General features: G+C 40.3%; 1 protein-coding gene across 2 annotated transcripts in view; it reads left to right on the top strand.

The window, feature by feature from the left end:
• LOC109934435 (heat shock protein 105 kDa) overlaps positions 1-18,836 on the top strand; it is an 83,704-nt gene that overhangs the window by 16,506 nt on the left and 48,362 nt on the right. For both annotated transcript variants that reach the window (XM_048598297.1, XM_048598295.1), the window contains exons 2-4: positions 6,598-6,655; positions 13,942-14,079; positions 15,611-15,733. In XM_048598297.1, the coding sequence (XP_048454254.1) occupies positions 6,598-6,655; positions 13,942-14,079; positions 15,611-15,733 (319 nt within the window). The remainder of the gene's footprint in view (positions 1-6,597; positions 6,656-13,941; positions 14,080-15,610; positions 15,734-18,836) is intronic.

Consider the following 18,836-nt stretch of genomic DNA (forward strand, 5'->3'; position numbering starts at 1 on the left):
CAGAGGCAGATGTAGTGGTACGTCTTCTCCTGTGCTTTGGGGTGCCTGCAGTGGGTTGTCCAAGTATCCATGGCGTATAGGAACGTGGGGACCTCCACCTGGTAAACCATGACATTGTTCTCCGGTTTGGGTTCTGGACTTTTTTTTTCAAATACTTTTCTTTCTCAGCAGAATATAGCAGCAAAAAGCTATGAATATGTGAAATGTCAAATGAGGTAAAGACCAAAGGATATTACTTCCTGTGGATTCTCTAGATGGTGGCAGAGGAGGACTTTGTCTTTTCTCTTCCCCCCTCCGCCCCCCTCCCCGCCCCCCCCCCCCCCCCCCACCGCCCTTTTTTTTCTCGCTGTGTTCCTTTCCTTTTTCTTTTTCTCTCGTCTTCTCCTGTCCTCAGTACAGACCCGGCGAAGTGTCCTCCCAGCCAGGTGTGGGAATCTTTCAGTGGCCCGCAGCAGTCTCTTGGCCCTGCATCTGAGGCACTTGGCAGCGACCAGCGTGTACCCGGAAATCTGGACCTATGATCAGAGGCTGCAAGCGAGTCCTGCCGGAGCATGTTCTGGAGGCACCAGAAGGAGGTCACGGAGGTGGTGCCAGCAGCAGTGATGGCATCGCGGCCCACATTTGAAAACGGTGGTGAGGGTCAGTCAAGATTCCTCCCCACCCAGGTATCGGTGGTGGTGAGCACAGGCAGCTGAAGTATTTGTGAGGCACTCAGAGATTTTGGGGCCCCAGCAAGGTCTCGTCGAAGACTAAATAAAACCAAAAGACCTGCAGATGCTGTAAATCAGGGACAAAAGCAAAGTTGCTGGAAAAGCTCAGCAGGGCTGGGTCACCGGACCCGAAACGTTAACTCTGATGTTTTTCTTCACGGATGCTGCCAGACCTGATGAGCTTTTCCAGCAACTTTGCTTTTGTTTCTCATCAAAGACTGTTGAACTCCTAACTTTATTCATTTTTGTCTTTCTTTTAATATTGAAATCCTTCTTAATATATATTAACTATTGCTTTATTTTCTGTTTATTCTATCAAGGTCTGTAGTGCTTAACTTTTTCTCACTTTGTTTCTTTTACTGCATCATGCTTGAGTTTTTTTTTGTACCTAAGTACGAAAGGTATCTAAGATGGCACCGTGTAGTGACATTAGAAACTTTTTGCTGTACTTCTGTAATTGAGTGCATGTGACAATAAAATCTGAATCTATTAAGTAGAAATGACATCATACCTTTTTTTAACACATGGAAAGAGCAGTGAGAGGGGCAGCACTCACTGTAGAAAGAATTTGGAGCCATACCTGATATTGCAGGATTTCTCCAGATACAATCTCATTGGTACACTGAACAGAATTTTAACCCAGCCCCCAGTCCTTGGGAGAGGAATAGTGCTATATTTAAAATGGCATGTGTTATACAATCATTAGAGTCAGCACAGAAACAGACCCTTCAGTCCAACTCGTCCATGCTGACCAGATATTCCAATCCAACCTAGTTCCATTTTGCCAGCATTTGGCCCATATTCCTCTAAACCCTTCCTGTTCGCGTACCCATCCAGATGCCTTTTTAAATGTTGTAATTGTACCTGCCTTACACCACTTCCTTTTGGCAGCTTGTCCATATAAGCACCACCCTCTCTGTGGAGAAAGTTGCCCCTCTGTCCTTTTTTCTTTAAATCTCACCACCCCCACCTAACACCTCAGCCCTCTAGTTTTGGATCCCCCTGCCCTAGGAAAAAGACCTTGACCCTATCCATGCCTCTCATGATTTTAAAAAGCTCTATAAGGTCACCTCTCAGACTCTGCACCAGGGAAAATAGCCCCACGCTTTTCAGCCTTTCCCTATAACGCAAATCCTCTAGTCCCTACAATATCCTTAAATCTTTTCTGCACCCTCAAGTTAAACAACACCTTTCCACCAGAAGGGTGACCAAAATTGCGTGCTGTGTTCTAAAAGTGGCCTTACCAATGTTCTGATCAATGAAGGCAAGAGTGCCAATTTCCTTCTTCACTACCCTGTTTACATGCGACTCCACTTTCAAAGATCTATGCACTTGCACCCCAGGTCAGCTTGTTCGGCACCACTGCCCAGTGCCCTACCATTAACTGCACAAGTCCTGCCCTGATTTTGTCTTGCCAAATGCATGACTTCACATTTCGAGAAATGAAAACTCCATCTGCTACTCCTGGGCCCATTGGTCCATCTGATCATGGCTCCATTGTACTCTGAGGTAATTTTCGCTGTCGAACCTGACTTTAGTTTGTTTCCTTTATGATTATAATTATGGTGGTGGTGGGTGCGTGTTCAGGTGCAACTGACTAACCAATGTCGGGAGTTATTGAGGGTATTTTACTCAGGAATTTGAACTTTAATAACTCCAAATTTCCCAAAGTTGGGAAACTGAGTAGTAAAATTAGAGACAAGGTCAAGCGGTAATTTACTGGACAAACTAAAGGTCATATCCCAAAATTAAAAGTCTTATTGCTCATAGTTACTTTCTCAATTGCCTCAAGATTCATTGCAGTGATCAATGTATTGGTAAAATTTGTAGATATTACGTTTGCACATCAAGATAGATGGCACCATGCTGCTTTAGATTGAGTTTCTTGCCTGTAGTCCACTGAGTATCAACAACTATAAGGGGGACACTGAAAATAGAAGCTGCAAGTGAACAAGAAACCAGAGCCACTCGGATGTTGAGGCCCCAGCTGGCACTATCCATACATGCAATTGGTGGTACAGAAAGAAGCTTAGATTTCTTGACTTCCCATGTCCACTTAGCACTGCTTTGTCGTTTAAAATCCAAAAGAACTGCAGATGCAGTGAACCAGGCACAAAAACAGAAATTGCTGGAAAAGCTCAACAGGTCTGGCAGCATCTGTGAAGAGGAAAAAATCAGAGTTAACGTTTTGGGTTCGGTGACCCAGTCTGAGGAAGGGCCACTGGACCTGAAACGTCAACTCTGATTCTTCTCTTCTCAGATGTTGCTAGACCTGCTGAGCTTTTCCAGCAATTTTTTTTATTCCTGCTTTGTCATGTGGCTGTGCAAAACAGGTGCCTGTGTAAATCTGCATCATTTTTTAAAAAGATGAGCTGTGCTTAATGGCCACATCATCATGAGGGCAATAGTAACTTTCAATTTATTTGTCTTTCTCTCCTTCCAGAGAGCCATAAAGACATCACCAAGTTAGTTACATCTAAATACATAAGATGTCTAGAATTGTTTAATGCACCATTGACTAGTCTCAGTTTCCTGAGACAATAACAGCCAGATTGAGCATGCAAGCAGAATTACAGACAGGCTTTCCACAGAAGCCAGACACTACGTAATGCCATATTCAGAACTCAAGGGCTACCAGCTCAGTGAGGTGAGCTTGAACTATGAGGGTTTTCGTATGATCAGAGATGAGAAAAAGCCCAGCATTTTGCCAAGTTGCCATTGTTGTAATATTTTAATCATGCTGTAGTCCAACATTGCAAGAAGTGGGAGTATGCAGCAATCAGACTGAAGGGATAGCATGAAGTGCAAGGAAACTCCTTCACACTTGACTCATGAGGAATTTGAGTATTGAAGCCCAAAAGAAGTACAGAGATGGGTATATGTCCATCAGATGTGCTATAAAGCAAGCTGCTTAAATTAGGGCAACAAGATTTGAAGAAATTATTTGCTCCTGGACGTCAGTGTCTCACTGGCTACACCAGCATTTATCGCCCATCCTTATTTACCCAGAGTACAGGTGAGTCGACCACAGTGCGGTGGGTCTGGAATCACATGTAGGCCTAATCAGGGAAGGATGGCAAGTGTGGCATTAATGAATGAAATCAATGTTTATGACAATTCGTGATTATATCTTTTAAGATCATTTCTTTTTATCCCAGTGTTTTTAATTGAATTCAAGCTTCACTATCTACAGGGTAGAATTCAAAACCATCTCCCCACATAACTCCAGGATTCTAGATTAGTAGTCTAGTGATGTTACCAATACAAAGAAGGGGAACATCAAGGTGATCAGGTTGGCCCACCAATGCCAGATGTACTGCTCAGGGTGCCTTGCAAAGACTAACTTTAGCCAGTTATACTATTTCTAATAACTTTTGCAGTTCCTGGATCCCAGCAACCCCAACTTCAAATCAGTTTTATGGTTGATCGTCTATATATTGGACAATGTGAAATCAGCCCTTTTTCAATTTTTCACTTTTTTTACAAGCAAACAAAAACACTGGGATTAGAAACAGGAGTAGGCCATTTGGCTCATCGAGTCATTTGATAAGATAGTAGTAATAAGAGAAAGTCAAAGGGAAACTGAAGTAATAGAGCAGGATAACAATTTGGATAGAAAGCAGAGTGTGCAGTAAAGTACAAAGTTTAAGCCAAGAGGTCACCCAGAATAAGGCTAGAGATTGCAAAAATAGTGAAAAGACTCTGTCTCAATCTTCATAGCTGAATAGTTTGCAGAGAATTATGTATGACCAGATAGCTGTTAGAGAGGCATAGTTGCAAGTTATTTGACACTTCGAAGACAGCAAACTAGAAAAATGCATTGATTTAGTTACGTTTACTATGGATGTCATCTAGTTCAATAATGAGATGGCTGTGGTCCAAGAAAAAGATGTAGAATCAGTTTGGATGGAAAATAGCAAAGTTTAAACACTTATTTCTGGGAGCAGTTTATAGGCCCCCTAACAGTAGTCACACTACGGGGTGGATGATATAAGAAGAAGTAAATGGACATTTGACATAATGATCATGGATGACTTTGTTCTGCATTTAGTGTGGGCGAATAAAATTCACATGGGTACCCTGAAAACAAGCTCCAAGGATGTATGTGGGATAAATTTTTAGCAGTATTTTGTAGAGCCAGATAAGGAGCAGGCTATTCTAGACCCGCTAATGAAGAATATGAAGGATGTGCAATTTATACATTCTGAGTTTTGAATGTTAAGATGGTAGCATATGAGTTTGGCATATTTTGTGGAGGTTTATAATGAACTAAGTCAGTCTTCTCAGAACCATGATTTTAAATCAGTATGTGTCAAAGTGCAGTTGACTAAAGGTCGACTTAAATTGATTGGGGGGGAAAAGAAAGTTGCTAAACTAAAGCACAGATTTTGCTTCCAACCAACATTTTGACTATCCAAAGCATTTATGTTTGACGTGAACTATTTGAAGATGCTGAACAAAAAAATGAAACCTGGAGCAGATTTTTTTAAAATCCCGAAGTTTAAATCTTTGGATGCAAAATGTTGCATTGTTATCTTTCTTTGGGGAACCATTGAAATTTAATAGGTTTATTGTCACATATACTGAAGTTACGAAAGGATAGGAGTACATTGAAAAGTGTACAATGTTGCCAACGCCTGGTGCCTTCATAGATACAAAGTACCAAGGTACAAAAAAGAGAACATAAAGAAAGTTACACTACATTATAAATAGACATACTAAGGAAAATAAGAAATAAAGCTAAAAAGGTAGACCTTATAGCCTTTTTATAAGGGGTTCCACGTGGTCTGACTGGGCTCTACCACTTCCCAACCAGTAACCGTCTTTGCTCTGGATCCGCTGGCTGTCATCCCTGTTCCACTCTGGGCCACTGACCACTGCCTCTGCTCTGCTCCAGGCCACTGCAGAAGGGGAAAAAAACATGAGGGGGGAGAAAAGAGAGAAGGAATGAATGAAGCGATGAGCTCATTGTTAGATAACTTTTTTTTTTGAAGGATTGTGGAAATAGTTAGAATTCTTTAAAAGAGGTTGTTTAAAGTTTACTACAGGCATAGAAGCTTTTTTTAAAAATTCATATATCATATGAATGGTAGTAAGTGTTTGCTTTGCTGCGAATCCTTTTTGGGGCTGGTTTCAAACAGTGACCAATAAAGGGAAGGTTTTTTAATTTGATATAATCGGTGGACAGCTTGATAAGAAAAAGCAGCCCAGATGATCTTACTCATTTTTGAAAATTAAACACTCTGTTGTTCAGTTCAGGATGAAACCTTTTCTTATGAAATAGTGATTGAAAGAACACTTTTAGATCATATTTCGTAAGTGGTAAGACAACCATAGGACACCACACATGCCAGAATGTTAGAGCTATACTCTCTACAGCACATTCTATCCTTTATTCTTTTGCCCTTTAGGAATAAAGCATTGTGTGTGTTACGGGGATATTTAGAAGGATAAGCGTTAACACTTCTGTTATTTGAATGTTTGTCAATTAATGCATCTTTATTGTATCAACTTATGTTTTGAGAAACCTGGTTAATCAGATTTTATAAAAACAAGATCATAGATGAGGAATTTAGTTAGTCATCTTGGAAACTGGAAAAATGTTTCTTTCTTTAATGTTGTTGCTGTCATTGTCGGTGTCATTGTTGTCATCATCGTCGTCAAACCTGAGACTAGAGCAACTGTATGCAATTCAGTCTCAGTCATGACAATATATTGCAATGCTGTCCCCTTATGTACTGCATCCCAGTCATTCAAAATGAACTTGTTCCCTTCCCTAAAAAGGATTCATTCATGTGTAAATCTAGGTTCATTTTAAATCATTTGATTTGCTGTTCATGTGCAGAAATGTGACATTCTAATGAACTCTTTTTTTCTACTTTACTAGGGCAGTTGTATCCTTTGGATCAAAGAATAGGGCTGCTGGAGTTGCAGCCAAAAGTCAGGTAACTTTTTTTTTTCCCCTATTTCAAGATCAGGACAAGATTTTCAAAAGTCTAATAAATCCGTACATACCATTTCTTGAGTTAATAAGCCTTTCTTCAGAATACAGGTAGTATTTAATCACCAGGTTATAGTACAATTGGCTAAATTTGACGTGTTAATGCCTCTGCAGTTGAGTCCTTGTGGCTGATGAGAGTTGAGACTGTTTGGTGGCACAAACTTAATTGTAAGTGTATGTTCCCAGAAATTAAACTTACAAGGGTTAAATTTGGAATATGTTCCTAAAATCTATCTTTTAGCATTTGTTTCACATATCAGTTGCAACATAACATAAACTTTCCAGATCATCTAGTTTTGTTCCCGTGTTTGCAAGTGCAGCACTGCAACTGCAGATAACATGAGAAGAAGTGAAGAAAAAAGAACAAAATCAAACCAGTGGCACAATCCACTGAAATGAAAAGGCATATTTCTATACTGCACGCTCCTTTCTTCTAAGAAACAATATGTTAGATTTTAGCGGGAGTTTATAGCAGTACCTTATTTAAAAGCATATGGTGTCAGCCTATGTCAAAGATTTTTGACATGTCCAAGGAAGTGAAACGTGACTCAACAAATAATTCAAGAATTGAGTAAACTTGTGAATTCAAATCAATAATCAGTGTAGTGCTCCATCAGAGCTGCACTGGAGTATCAGTTTGTGCCTGGAAACTCATGCATGAAAGGTTGTTGAGGCATCAAGAGTCGTGTCAGATATCTGGAAAACTGGCAAGAGATCCATGCTCCAGGGAGGCCCATCAAGTCACGTGTCAGTGAAGGCAGTGGAATTAAGACCCAGCGGGAGGAAGTCCTGGCAAGTGAGGGAAGCCAGGCAGAGGTTAGTAGCTCTTGTGCTCAGCAGTTTCATGGAGTAGACTGAGAGTAGCATGGAGAGTCTCCCTGGTGTCCCAGAATTACAATCAATTTGAATTCAGTTCAAAGATTCAATTGAATTTTCAAGGTAATGTGCAATTTAGTGTCTAAGAGTAAACCCCTTCCATGACATTAGAATGATTGATACAAAAGTAATAGGTCAGCAGATACGTAAGACCCTGGGACATGAATTTTCAGTTACGTAGCTTCCTATTGCATTATGAGGGCCTACTGAGATTTTCCATGTGCACATTCAGTGCTACCCATGAGATGTATGAAATATAGTGGCACACGTGCAGGCTGATGCAAAACTAGGATAACAAATATGGTCAACATATTTGCAGAAACTTTCTTTGTTTCATGACGCTTTACTTTAAAATTAACTAACTGTGTCTTTTTTAAATTCTGGGGCCATTTAAAGGGCCATTGAACAAGTTGCAGCTGAGGCACGGTTTCTGAAAGCACTTTGACAAGTTGTTAAAGATTTTTGGTGACTAATGAAAGGAAGAGAAACCAGTACTTCCCACAGGTATAGGAAGGCAGTAAAGCACCACCACCTACTCAACAATGAGCAATGTACACTGGCTGCAGAAACTGTCATGAAGTTGTGCTGCCTTTTTTATGTTAATTGTATATTAATTGTGTTCACCTGTATGCTGGTGGTGAACATCAATGAGGATTCAATTGCGGTGCTAAAAATAAGAACAGATTTTAAACCTGCATCCCTTGACCCACCGCTTTCAATGTTTAATTTTGCAAATAAATCTTCGTGTGTAAAGATGGACTGTAGTTCTTTTCTTTGCCAGCAGGCTAACTGACGTATGACATGGGAGGAGAGAATGATTGCCTAAAGCTTTACTTTGGAAATTAAAAAATATTTTCAGACATAAATGGTCAGGAAGATTTTTGTTTTATGAAAAATGGGTAGACAGCAGATGCAAACCAGTGGATTATGATTTAGTTCTGTACCATGTAGCCCATGAATAATTCTTGGAATGTTACAGTCTTGCCTACGAGAATGCAATGTATGACTATGGCATTGTCACTTCACTTCATGTAGCAAAATCAAGAGGCAAAAGCACTTGAGATAGATGTTTGTCATTTTGGACAGTGGAGAACATTTGGACATTCTCTTACAATTCCTGGATTAAATTTCCAAGAAGCGTGATCTGTTAAATGCCAATGAGATATGATTGAAATTTGATAGTTTGAAAAAAGATGTTTCAGAAACACATTCCATTAATAGACTTTAACAGATTCTGTGAAAGATTAACAAAACACAATTTGAGGCTCCCTGGATTAGTTTTAATATTTAAATCATATACTGTACTGTCTCATGGTACGGCAGTTTCTAATAGGTACAGGGAGAGATTTATGTTGGATCAGGTAACTGTTGCCTTAAAGGAAATTGCAGTATCATTGGATTTTTAACTACTGTGGAACATAGGGGCATTTTGTGGTAACACATAACAAATTAAATGATTGTCAAATTTCAAACTCTAAATAATAAACACATTGGAAGGATTAAAGGTTGGGAGAATGAGGATGAAAGCATCTTTTGAGCAGATATAGCTATTACAATAGAAGACAAAGATGGAATATATAATGAGTGATCCCAAGAATATCCAAGGAGCAGTTATTACTTGCTTTAAGTGTAATTCTAAAAGAGGCAAATTGACACACATTACAAAGAAGATGAAGATAAAATGAACAAATTGTACTGGTCACAATGAGCAGAATCTTTATTGAGGGCTGAGCAACGTGGACTTTGGCAAGATTCGGGTGAGAGTTGGGCAAGAAATCCGGCGATGCCCATTTTGACACCTGGACCATCTCACTCTGTTTTGCTTTTTGACAAGCAGTGCATCAACTTTCTCACTAGGCAGTGGAAAGTTGCCAATTAAGGGGGAATGTTGCTTGTTAAAAAACCGTATTAGTGGACCAACACCTAATTAATATTCAGCTTTCTAGATGTTGAGAAAACTCTACATGGAGACAGAAGCAGATACTTGGCGAATTCAACTCTCCTCTTACTCCAAATGTCCTCCATGTTCTGTCCAACTAAACTGTACTTTGGAAGCATAGACTTGCTTTGCAGGGCACACCAGCAACTAGCATTGAAAGATTGTAGCAGGGATACTTTGCATGGGCAGGGACCCAGGATGACCAGGCTGCATCTTGCTTTCCTAGTACTCACTCACTTAGCACCATGAGATTATAGGAGCAGAATTAGGTAATTCAGCCCATCGAGCCTGCTCCGCAGTTTGATCATGGCTGATATGTTTTTATTAACCCCATTCTCCTGCTTTCTCCTGTAACCTTGATCCCTTACTATTTTCTATTTTAAATACACACTCAATGACAATGACTCAGTACACACCAAAAGCTGTGGACACCATGAGTTCCACAGAATCACCACCCTCTGAAGAAATTCCTCCTCAACTCTACCAATCTGCATGCTCACACCATACATGCCTTGCCTTACTGTGCAAGTTAGTACAGTCACTGGATAGTACAGCTTTCCCTTCTGGTCAGGAGTCCTGCAACAAGAAGAAATACATCTTGCCGAACAGCAATGTACTACATCAGTCTCATGTTTGCACATGTGCCAGCAGCTTACGCAGCAAATCACACTACATGTGCAGCAAGCAAGTCTTGAGTCTTAAGGGAGTAATCCTTACCAAAGTCCATGGAAGCACCTGTCATTCAGGGGCTCTGACAGTAAGTCAAAGGCAGCCTTCTATTATCAATCCAGCGGATTGTTCAGTAGGGGTGGTCTCAGACAGGGATACATGCTTCTGCATTTCGGGAAGTGGTCTGAGGTGGGGATTGTGCAGCTACCATTCAGAATCTGGAGTTATTGCGAATGGGTCACTCAGTCCTTCAGGTCCCTCTGCTGAATCTGAGGGGCAAAGCAGTTGTGAAGAGGGAAGGAGACTTCAAGTTATTGTTTGGGGTTGGGGGCTACAAGCTGGGAGCAAAATGAGGGATGAAAATTGTGCAGGCTACTGGCTAAGGAGCACTAACTGTCACCTTCCAACATGCTGGAAATCGTAAGTACATAAGGGGAGGAAATGACTCACCACATTCTGGATCGGAGAGTTAAGTTACTTGACGTATGAGGGAGGTGTAGTGATTGTAACAAGGTAAGCCAGCTGGACATCGGAATGTATTCACTGATTGGGGCTGTTAATCTGGTCAAATCATGGAGCCCTGGCTAATGTAAAAAGGTTAAGTGTCAGAAATACTGACAGTCTAGTGCCTGACTCTGTAGAAGGCACTCAAAGACTGGTCGTGTGTAAAAGGGTTACGGGATACTGGCCTCTGTAGAGTTGTTTCAGGAAGGTGTTAAAGGACCACCATAGTGGGGCTTTTAAAGGAAAAGACATTGCATGCAGATCCATGCACTGCTTAGGACACAGACCTGTGGTGCACCTATTCCATGATAATCCTATTACACCTCCCTGATCCAGACATCACTGACCAACTCATTCACACCAAGACATTTGGGCACAGTGACCATGAAAGAAGTAGGATGTAGTATGAAGAGGCCCAAAGATGTCAGCAGCACACATGTCAGTTCTTATTGCTTCTGGATGGTGCTACCGGCTCTTACCACATCCGTGGAGTATTATCTGTGGCCTTGAAGTTCTGCCCTGTGCTATAATAATATTTTGGCCCTACATGGAGAAATCAGCAACTAGCTGTAAAGCAAAAGCAGTGACTTTTATTTAAAGTGCAAACTAACATACAGTGCTCTGTCATTTGTGTCACAGAAGTCTCCTGAAAATCTCATTTCTTTCCCTTCCCCTATGTCTGAGTGTTCTTCCTGGTTCTGTAGTTTGAAGTGAAGGAAGACTTGTCAACTGTACAGCCAGTTGGCCCTAGAGGTTTGGTCATGTAACCCTTGAGTGGCTTGTGTCTGAACAGGCCAGATATGTGGACAGTTGTCTTACCAGATGCAAATTGACATTCCTTGGTGCAAACCTGCAACTAGAGGAGGGCAGACAGGGTGGAGGTGGAGAGTCCACTCACCTCCGGAGTATTCTGAATAGAGACTTCTTAAGGGACTGTGTGTGGTTCTTTGTCCAGATAGGTGCCTCCTATCATAGCCCTGTCTCCTGAGAACCAGTGGCTTAGTGACGGAATGTGGGTGTGTGCGCCTTTCCAACAGACCCTGAGTATGCTGGACCGACATCCCTGTGGCTGTGAGATGTGACGTGCAGGTGCATTCATTGACTCATTGCTGCCATGTTCTGGATGAGAGCTTATGGCCTTGACAGCCTATTTCTACTTGTTCGTGGTTTGCTGTGAAACTCTCTTGCGAAATGTTCACACAAACCTACCTGCCCAGCAGAAACGGGATTGGTTTCCTAGGTTCTACCTATTTTGAGTTATACCACCAGTGTGGTTTTGCCGACATGGGAAGATGGTGATAGTGTACATATTTCTTGTTCCTAGTCCCTTACTCATTGTCTAAAGTGATTTTATCCAGCATTTGGCAATACATTGCTGCAACTTTATATAGGACTGTGCCTTTTTTTTTAGAAAATTTAAGGCCAGAATCTGCAGTTCAGAATACTACTGTACTCCTACAGTATGCAGAAGACACCAGTGAAGTTATAGTAACCAAGTCAAGACATGTAATGCTAGCAGTCAGTCTAAAATCATGGCAACAGGGCATTTGCATACATTTTTCTTCCATGCTGTCTGTTTTGTTTCAAAATTGCAAATGCAGGTTTTGAATCATGATCCCTTCACCTGGCAAATGAGCCTATCCAAATTCTAATTCTAGCTTTCCCTAGAAATACACCAAGTTCTGAAACCTTCAAAGAGGAAGAAAAATACAATGGAATGACTTAAAAATTGAGGGAGATGTTAAATTTAAAGACAGATATTCTGGTTGTGTTTTTTCTTTTGCTAAATATTGTTTGCAAAAAAAATCTTAAAGCACTGTTCTGAACAATATACAAATACAAGTTGATCATAAAACAAAATACATCAAACAACCTAAGGAGATATTCAATCAGGTGATCAAATGCTTAATCAAAAAAATGTAGGTTTTAAGGAGTATCTTAAAGGAGAAAAGCGAGCTAGAGAGACAGAAGTGGATGCGAGGATTTTTTGGGGAGCTGAAGGCAAAGCCACCAGTAATAGTGATTAAAACTTGGAATGCTCAAAACCAGAATTAGGATAAGTTTTATATATCTTGAGGCTTATGGAGCTGGAGAAAATATAGACAAACGGAGACTTGAAAACATTAGTATTTTAAAACAAAGTTTATAGATTGAATAAGACTTGCTGCAAGTTAAGACACATGCAGCATTTTGGACAACCTCCGGTTTGCAAATGATAAGCTATAATGGGAGGACATTGGAACAAAGACGCAAATGAATGTTTCAGCAGCAAGTTTGCTGAAATAGGGATGTTGTCAGATGTCCCAAAAATGGAAGAATGTCTTAGTGATGGTGAGAACAAAATTGAAAACTCATCTTTAGGCCAAATGACAAAGTTGCAAACAGACTGGCTTAATCTCTGACTGTTATCAGGGAGAGCGACGGAGTCATAGCTTGGAGTTTGGAACAGAGACCAAAAACTATGTTCAGTCTTCTTAGTACCTAATTGCAACAAAATTTTGCACATCCAGCACTGGATGTTAAATAAGCAACCTGATAGTTCAGCAATGGCGGAGGAATCAAGAGAGGTGGTGGTGATATAGAGCTGGATGCTGTCAGTATCCATTTGAAAACTAATCAGGTGATATTACCAAGGAACAGTGAGGAGATGTGAAATAGGCAGAGACAAAAGATATATTCAGGAGGGAGAGATAGTAGGAACTGCCGATGCTGGAGAATCTGAGATAACAAGGTGTAGAGCTGGATGAACACAGCAGGCCAAGCAGCATCAGAGGAGCAGGAAAGCTGACGTTTCGGGTCTGGACCCTTCTTCAGAAATGAACCTTCTGAAGAAGGGTCCAGACACGAAACGTCAGCTTTTCTGCTCCTCTGATGCTGCTTGGCCTGCTGTGTTCATCCAGCTCTACACCTTGCTTTTCAGGAGGGAGGCAGGTTCAAGTATCACCTGCCCCAAAGGTGTGTCATAACAAGGTTGATTAAAATAACTAGATCCAAAGGTGTTGGTATGGGAATAGAAAAGGAAGCCATTGTGAGTTACTGTTTAAAACTTAAATTTTGTTATTTTTATCTGTCTTAGCTACAAGGAGAAATTTCTTGTAATTACAGCCTCAGCTGTAACAATTTAAAAGTTGTTCTGTGTCTGTAATTATTAGTTAAAGTTTTATGGCTTGTAGGTGAGTTTATTGACAAAGTTATCTGGTGATTGATTGATTGAAATTCAGTTGTTTCTATTTAATTTTCAGCTGATTACAAATGCTAAGAATACCATAATAAACTTCAAAAAATTCCATGGCCGAGCATTTAATGATCCTCTTGTTCAAAATCAGAAGAGTAAGCTAGCTTATGATCTTGTTCCATTGGAAACTGGAGTTGGAGTTAAGGCAAGTTCATTTGAATTCTGTTATCAGTAAGCATATTTTTGCTTTCCATAGATAAGACTGGATAATGGTATTTCTATCATGTATGTAGTATTATCTTTTGTAACACCAAAGAAGAAAAACACTTTATTTTGAAATAAAAGTGGGGATGTTTGCTAATTGTGCAATATTCAGCACTTTTTGCATCTTCTCAGATACTGAAGCATTCCATGTTCAAATGCAACAAGACCTGGACAATATTCATTCAGGCGTGGGCTGACAAGTTGCAAGTGTGCAACACAAATACCGGGCAATAACCATCTCCAAAAAGAGATAATCTAACCATTGCCCCTTGCCATTCAGTGGCATTATGATCCCTGAATTCCCCCTCCCTCAACATTGAGGGAGACTATTGATCAGGACCTCAACTAAACTCACTATATAAATACAGTGGATACAAGACCAGGTCAGAGGTTAGGAATACTGCAAAAAGTAACTCACCTCCTGACTCTGCAAATTCTATTCACCATCTACAAAACATAGATCAGGAATGTAATGGAATACTCCCACTTGCCTGGATGAGTGCATCTCCAACAACACTCAAAAATCTTGACACCATCTAGGATAAAGCATCCCACGAAAACTCATTGCTCCACTGACAATCAGTAGCTGCAGTGTGTACCATCTATAAGATGTACTGCATAAATTTGCCAAAGATCCTTAGCAGCACCTTCCAAACCCATGACCACTAACGGCGAGAAGGACAAGGGCAGCAGATACCTGGGAATACCACCACTTGTAAGCTCCCCTCCAAGCCTCTCCCCATCCAGAGTTGGAAATAGATTGCTGTTCCTTCAATGTTGGGTCAAAATCCTGGAATTCCCTCGCTAACAGCTTTGTGGTTCTACCTTCAGCACATTGACTGCAGCAGTTCAAGAAGGCAGCTCACTACCACCACCTCAAGGGCAACTAGGGAGGGGAAATAAATGCTGGCCTGCCAGCAATGCTCATGTCCCTTGACTGATTTTTTTAAAAACTTTTTTCTCCAAAGAGAAGTTCCATATCTTTTGCGTTTTGTGCTTGAAATATTTTTATTGTTCAAATTCAAAGGATTTTAATTTTGTCCCAGCTTGGTTGGACACCAGGCAAGTGAGATGCATGTAACATAAACATTTTTATCTAGTCTGATCTGAACCTCCCCTGTATTTCTGGATTTAGGTCACTAGCTCGGGCCAATATTCATGAAATCCAAAGTCTCCAGTTTCTAGCCAGGCATGATTTTAATCTTGTTTTTGGCCATTACGTCAATAGGTGACTGGCTAAGACAGTAGCCTTTCTTGGATCACATGAATCTATAATATTTGGGAGAAGGAAAAGCGTAATCTCACTGTTTGGAGAGCTGACACTTGCTGATTGGATGTTAAAAAAAAACTAAATTGAGAAGATAGAGTAAGAAGATATTGGGATGAGGGAACGCAGCACATTATGCATTTATCAAGCATTTTCATTTCAGCTCATTTGTTCATACATAAAATTTTTTTTATTTTGTTTCTAGGTGATGTATATGGATAAAGAGCAGCATTTTAATGTGGAACAGATCACAGCCATGCTCCTGACCAAACTAAAGGAAACAGCAGAGACCAATTTGAAAAAACCTGTATGTGACTGCGTTATTTCTGTAAGTATGTAGGCTGTAGAAATTGAAATAAGCTAATCAGCCTAAATTTTCACGATTTGATTTGTACACCAACTTGATTAATTTCTGGGTCACAAACCCAGGTGATGTATGTGGCACAAATTCCAGAGGAGGCCAGTGATAAAGCTGCCTCTAGGACCACAGCTAATCAGTGGTGGTGGGCAACCTGAGGATTTCAGAGGGTCAGTCGGTGTGCCCAAAGTGAAGGGAGACCTGCCAACTCCCTGAGTACTGTGTCCTGCTGTGGTGAATGGAGGAGAGAGCAGCATAAGACTGAAGCTCTATGCCAGGGATTGAACCAGCAGTTGATTCCTAACATTTAGTGCTATCAGTAAATCTGTCTACAGATGACAAAACATTTTGTGAGTATTTGTCTGTGGATGCCCGAAGATTGTCAATTTTGTCCTTTTATGAAGTGATTATAGCTTATGAATATCCATGATATGACTCCCTGATACTAACCATCCAATCTGCCCTCATCTCTTGTGTTTAGGTAAGTTACAGATTTAGCTGATGTCCTGTACGTTGCTGGCACCTTCCAAAAGTGCTGACTAATGACTTTCTGCTACTTGTGTGTGAGTTAGCATCTGTGCATGCTTTCCACCTAAAAGTTAGAAAAGGAGAAGTAAAGCTCATCAGGATATTTGTGGCAGGATTTTTTTCCAAATTTTCCTGGATGTCTCCATTGCATCAACAATGTTAATATTATCATTAAATTTCTGTTTAACTTTCTGTATTTAGAACTTAGTTATTAATTAGTTTTTGAACATGCCAAAATTAACTGTGCAGGATATATGCACAAAATAAAAGTAGCAGATCGGCATGCCAGACATCCAAAGGAAACTACTAAGGAATCACAGCAGAGAATTGCCAAAATTAACACCAAAAATAATACTGAAAACAGTAATAGCATTAAAGAGTGACCGATACCCAGGGCAAGATGGTATCCGTCATATCATAGAATCCCTACAGTGTGGAAGCAGACCATTTGGCTCATCAAGTCCACACCGATCACTCGAACAGCATCTCACCCAAACCTCCTCTCCTAAACTATCCCTTTTAATCCTGTGTTTCACATGGCTAATCCATGTAGCCCGCACATCCCTGGACACTACAGGCAAATTAGCATGGCCAATCCACCTAATCTACACATCTTTAGATAAAGAATAAAATAAAACAAAGAACTGCGGATGCCCAGTGATCTGAAACCTGCAAAAACAGAAATTGTTGGACAAACTCAGCACTCTGAAGAAGGGTCACGGGACTCAATGTTAACTTGTTTCTTTCCACTGATCCTCTTAGCACTTACTCTTTTTGTTTGTTTCATCACATGGGAGTAAGGCGAGGACATTGCAGATGCTATTACTGTATTCTTCCAAAGTTCTGTTGACTGACTTAGGACTTACTTCTTGTACAGTGAAGAATTGCACATGTCATTCAGATGACAGAAGGAATTATAGACCATTTAGCTAAACAACTGTTCAGAGAACATTGCTAGCATCTGTAATTAAGGATAGAGTGAATGAACACCTTTTGAAAATTTTCTACTGTTTAGACAAGCAGGATGGATTTATAAAGAGTAGCTCATGTCTGAAGAGGCTGACAGGGATACTTTATAGGTGATATAACGAGACTTCTAGAAGGACAAAGCCATAGTGCAGGCAGTGATACTGATTAAAAACCAAAGCCCAACATGGGAAGAAGAGTACATTAGAAAAAGGACCAGGGTTGGAAAAAATGGTTTTTAAAAACAAACTGAATTAAAAAATCTTTAACTGAATACATGTAACAGTTATAAGATGGGTGAATTGATAGTTTTGATTTGCTGTTTGCACTATTTGTGTAGACATTACAGAGATTTTTGGCCAGGTGTTGGCTTCTGAGGTGGATAGATCAAGTTGGGGAGATTTCCTAAATTGATGGATCCATCTTGGTAAAAAGAGCAGTGAATTATGAGACTTCCTTCTGATGAAGTGCAAGAAGGATTTGTGCCTCCCAACTCCAGAGCCAGAGCAGAAACTATGACAAGTGGGTGAGTGTCAGGGCAGTCTAGTTAGAAGGCCTGTCTCAGTTCGCTGGTACTTTAGTTGTTTTAGAATATTTTGGGCCCTCCAATCTTCACATTTTTCATTCTCTTAACACTTCCATGGCCATTCATGTGCTCTGTGCTAACTCTCCTTAATCACCCAGTATCCAACATGGGCAGATTTCGGGAACCATGCAGAAACTAAATCTAATCCAGCTCATACTATTCAGATTTGATAGTGAAATATCCCATTAACAAAGCATTAAAAACTTTTAACTTTCCTGAATTGGTTAATTTCTTGTAAAAACAAACTTTTACATTTACTAATCCTTAATCATCTGTTTAAGCTGTAAATCTAATGTGAATTCAGAAATCACTGCTGAGATATTATAGCTTTTGAAACCCATCCAAGCCTTCATAATGAATAGTTCTTTGTTGACATATCCCTTCTGGAACTGTTCAAACAGATGCCACACCAGCTGGCCTGTCGTCAGAGCAGTACATCAAAGGTTTACTGACAGCTGCAGCTGGTTTTTCTACAGTTTAAAGACTGGGATTTTTTTAAAAAAGAAAAACGCACAACAGTTAAACAGACTGTATCTGCTCCTTAGAACTTTTGTGCCTACTTTGTAAATTCTTAGCACCTACACAGCAGGTTTAGGCCCTTGCAGCAGCTAGATTTTTTTCCCCCTTTTTATAATTCCTTGATTTATGCTACTGCCCGCTTTCCCCTACAAGAAAAAAATGTGGCCTGTCTGAAAGATGTTGGGACTTTTTTAGCCACATCCCTGCTGCCATTTTTGAATGGTCCACAAGTGTTCTTACCTCTGAACCAGGAGACCTGGGTTCAAGTCCCACTTGCTCCAGAGGTGTGCCGTAACATTTCTGAACAGGTTGATTAGAAAATATATCCAGAAGAATCTTCCTGACTCAATGCAAATCCGACCTTTGGTAGCAAATTGAACTAAGGCTGCAAACTGACAATTCAAGGGAATTTGACATTTGGTTAGGTAGGAAAAAAAGAAAAGGAGATGGAGTAGCCCATATAGAGGATGAAAT

This window comes from Rhincodon typus, chromosome 6 (genome assembly GCF_021869965.1).
Source record: "Rhincodon typus isolate 14 chromosome 6, sRhiTyp1.1, whole genome shotgun sequence".
NCBI classification, from domain to species: domain Eukaryota; kingdom Metazoa; phylum Chordata; class Chondrichthyes; order Orectolobiformes; family Rhincodontidae; genus Rhincodon; species Rhincodon typus.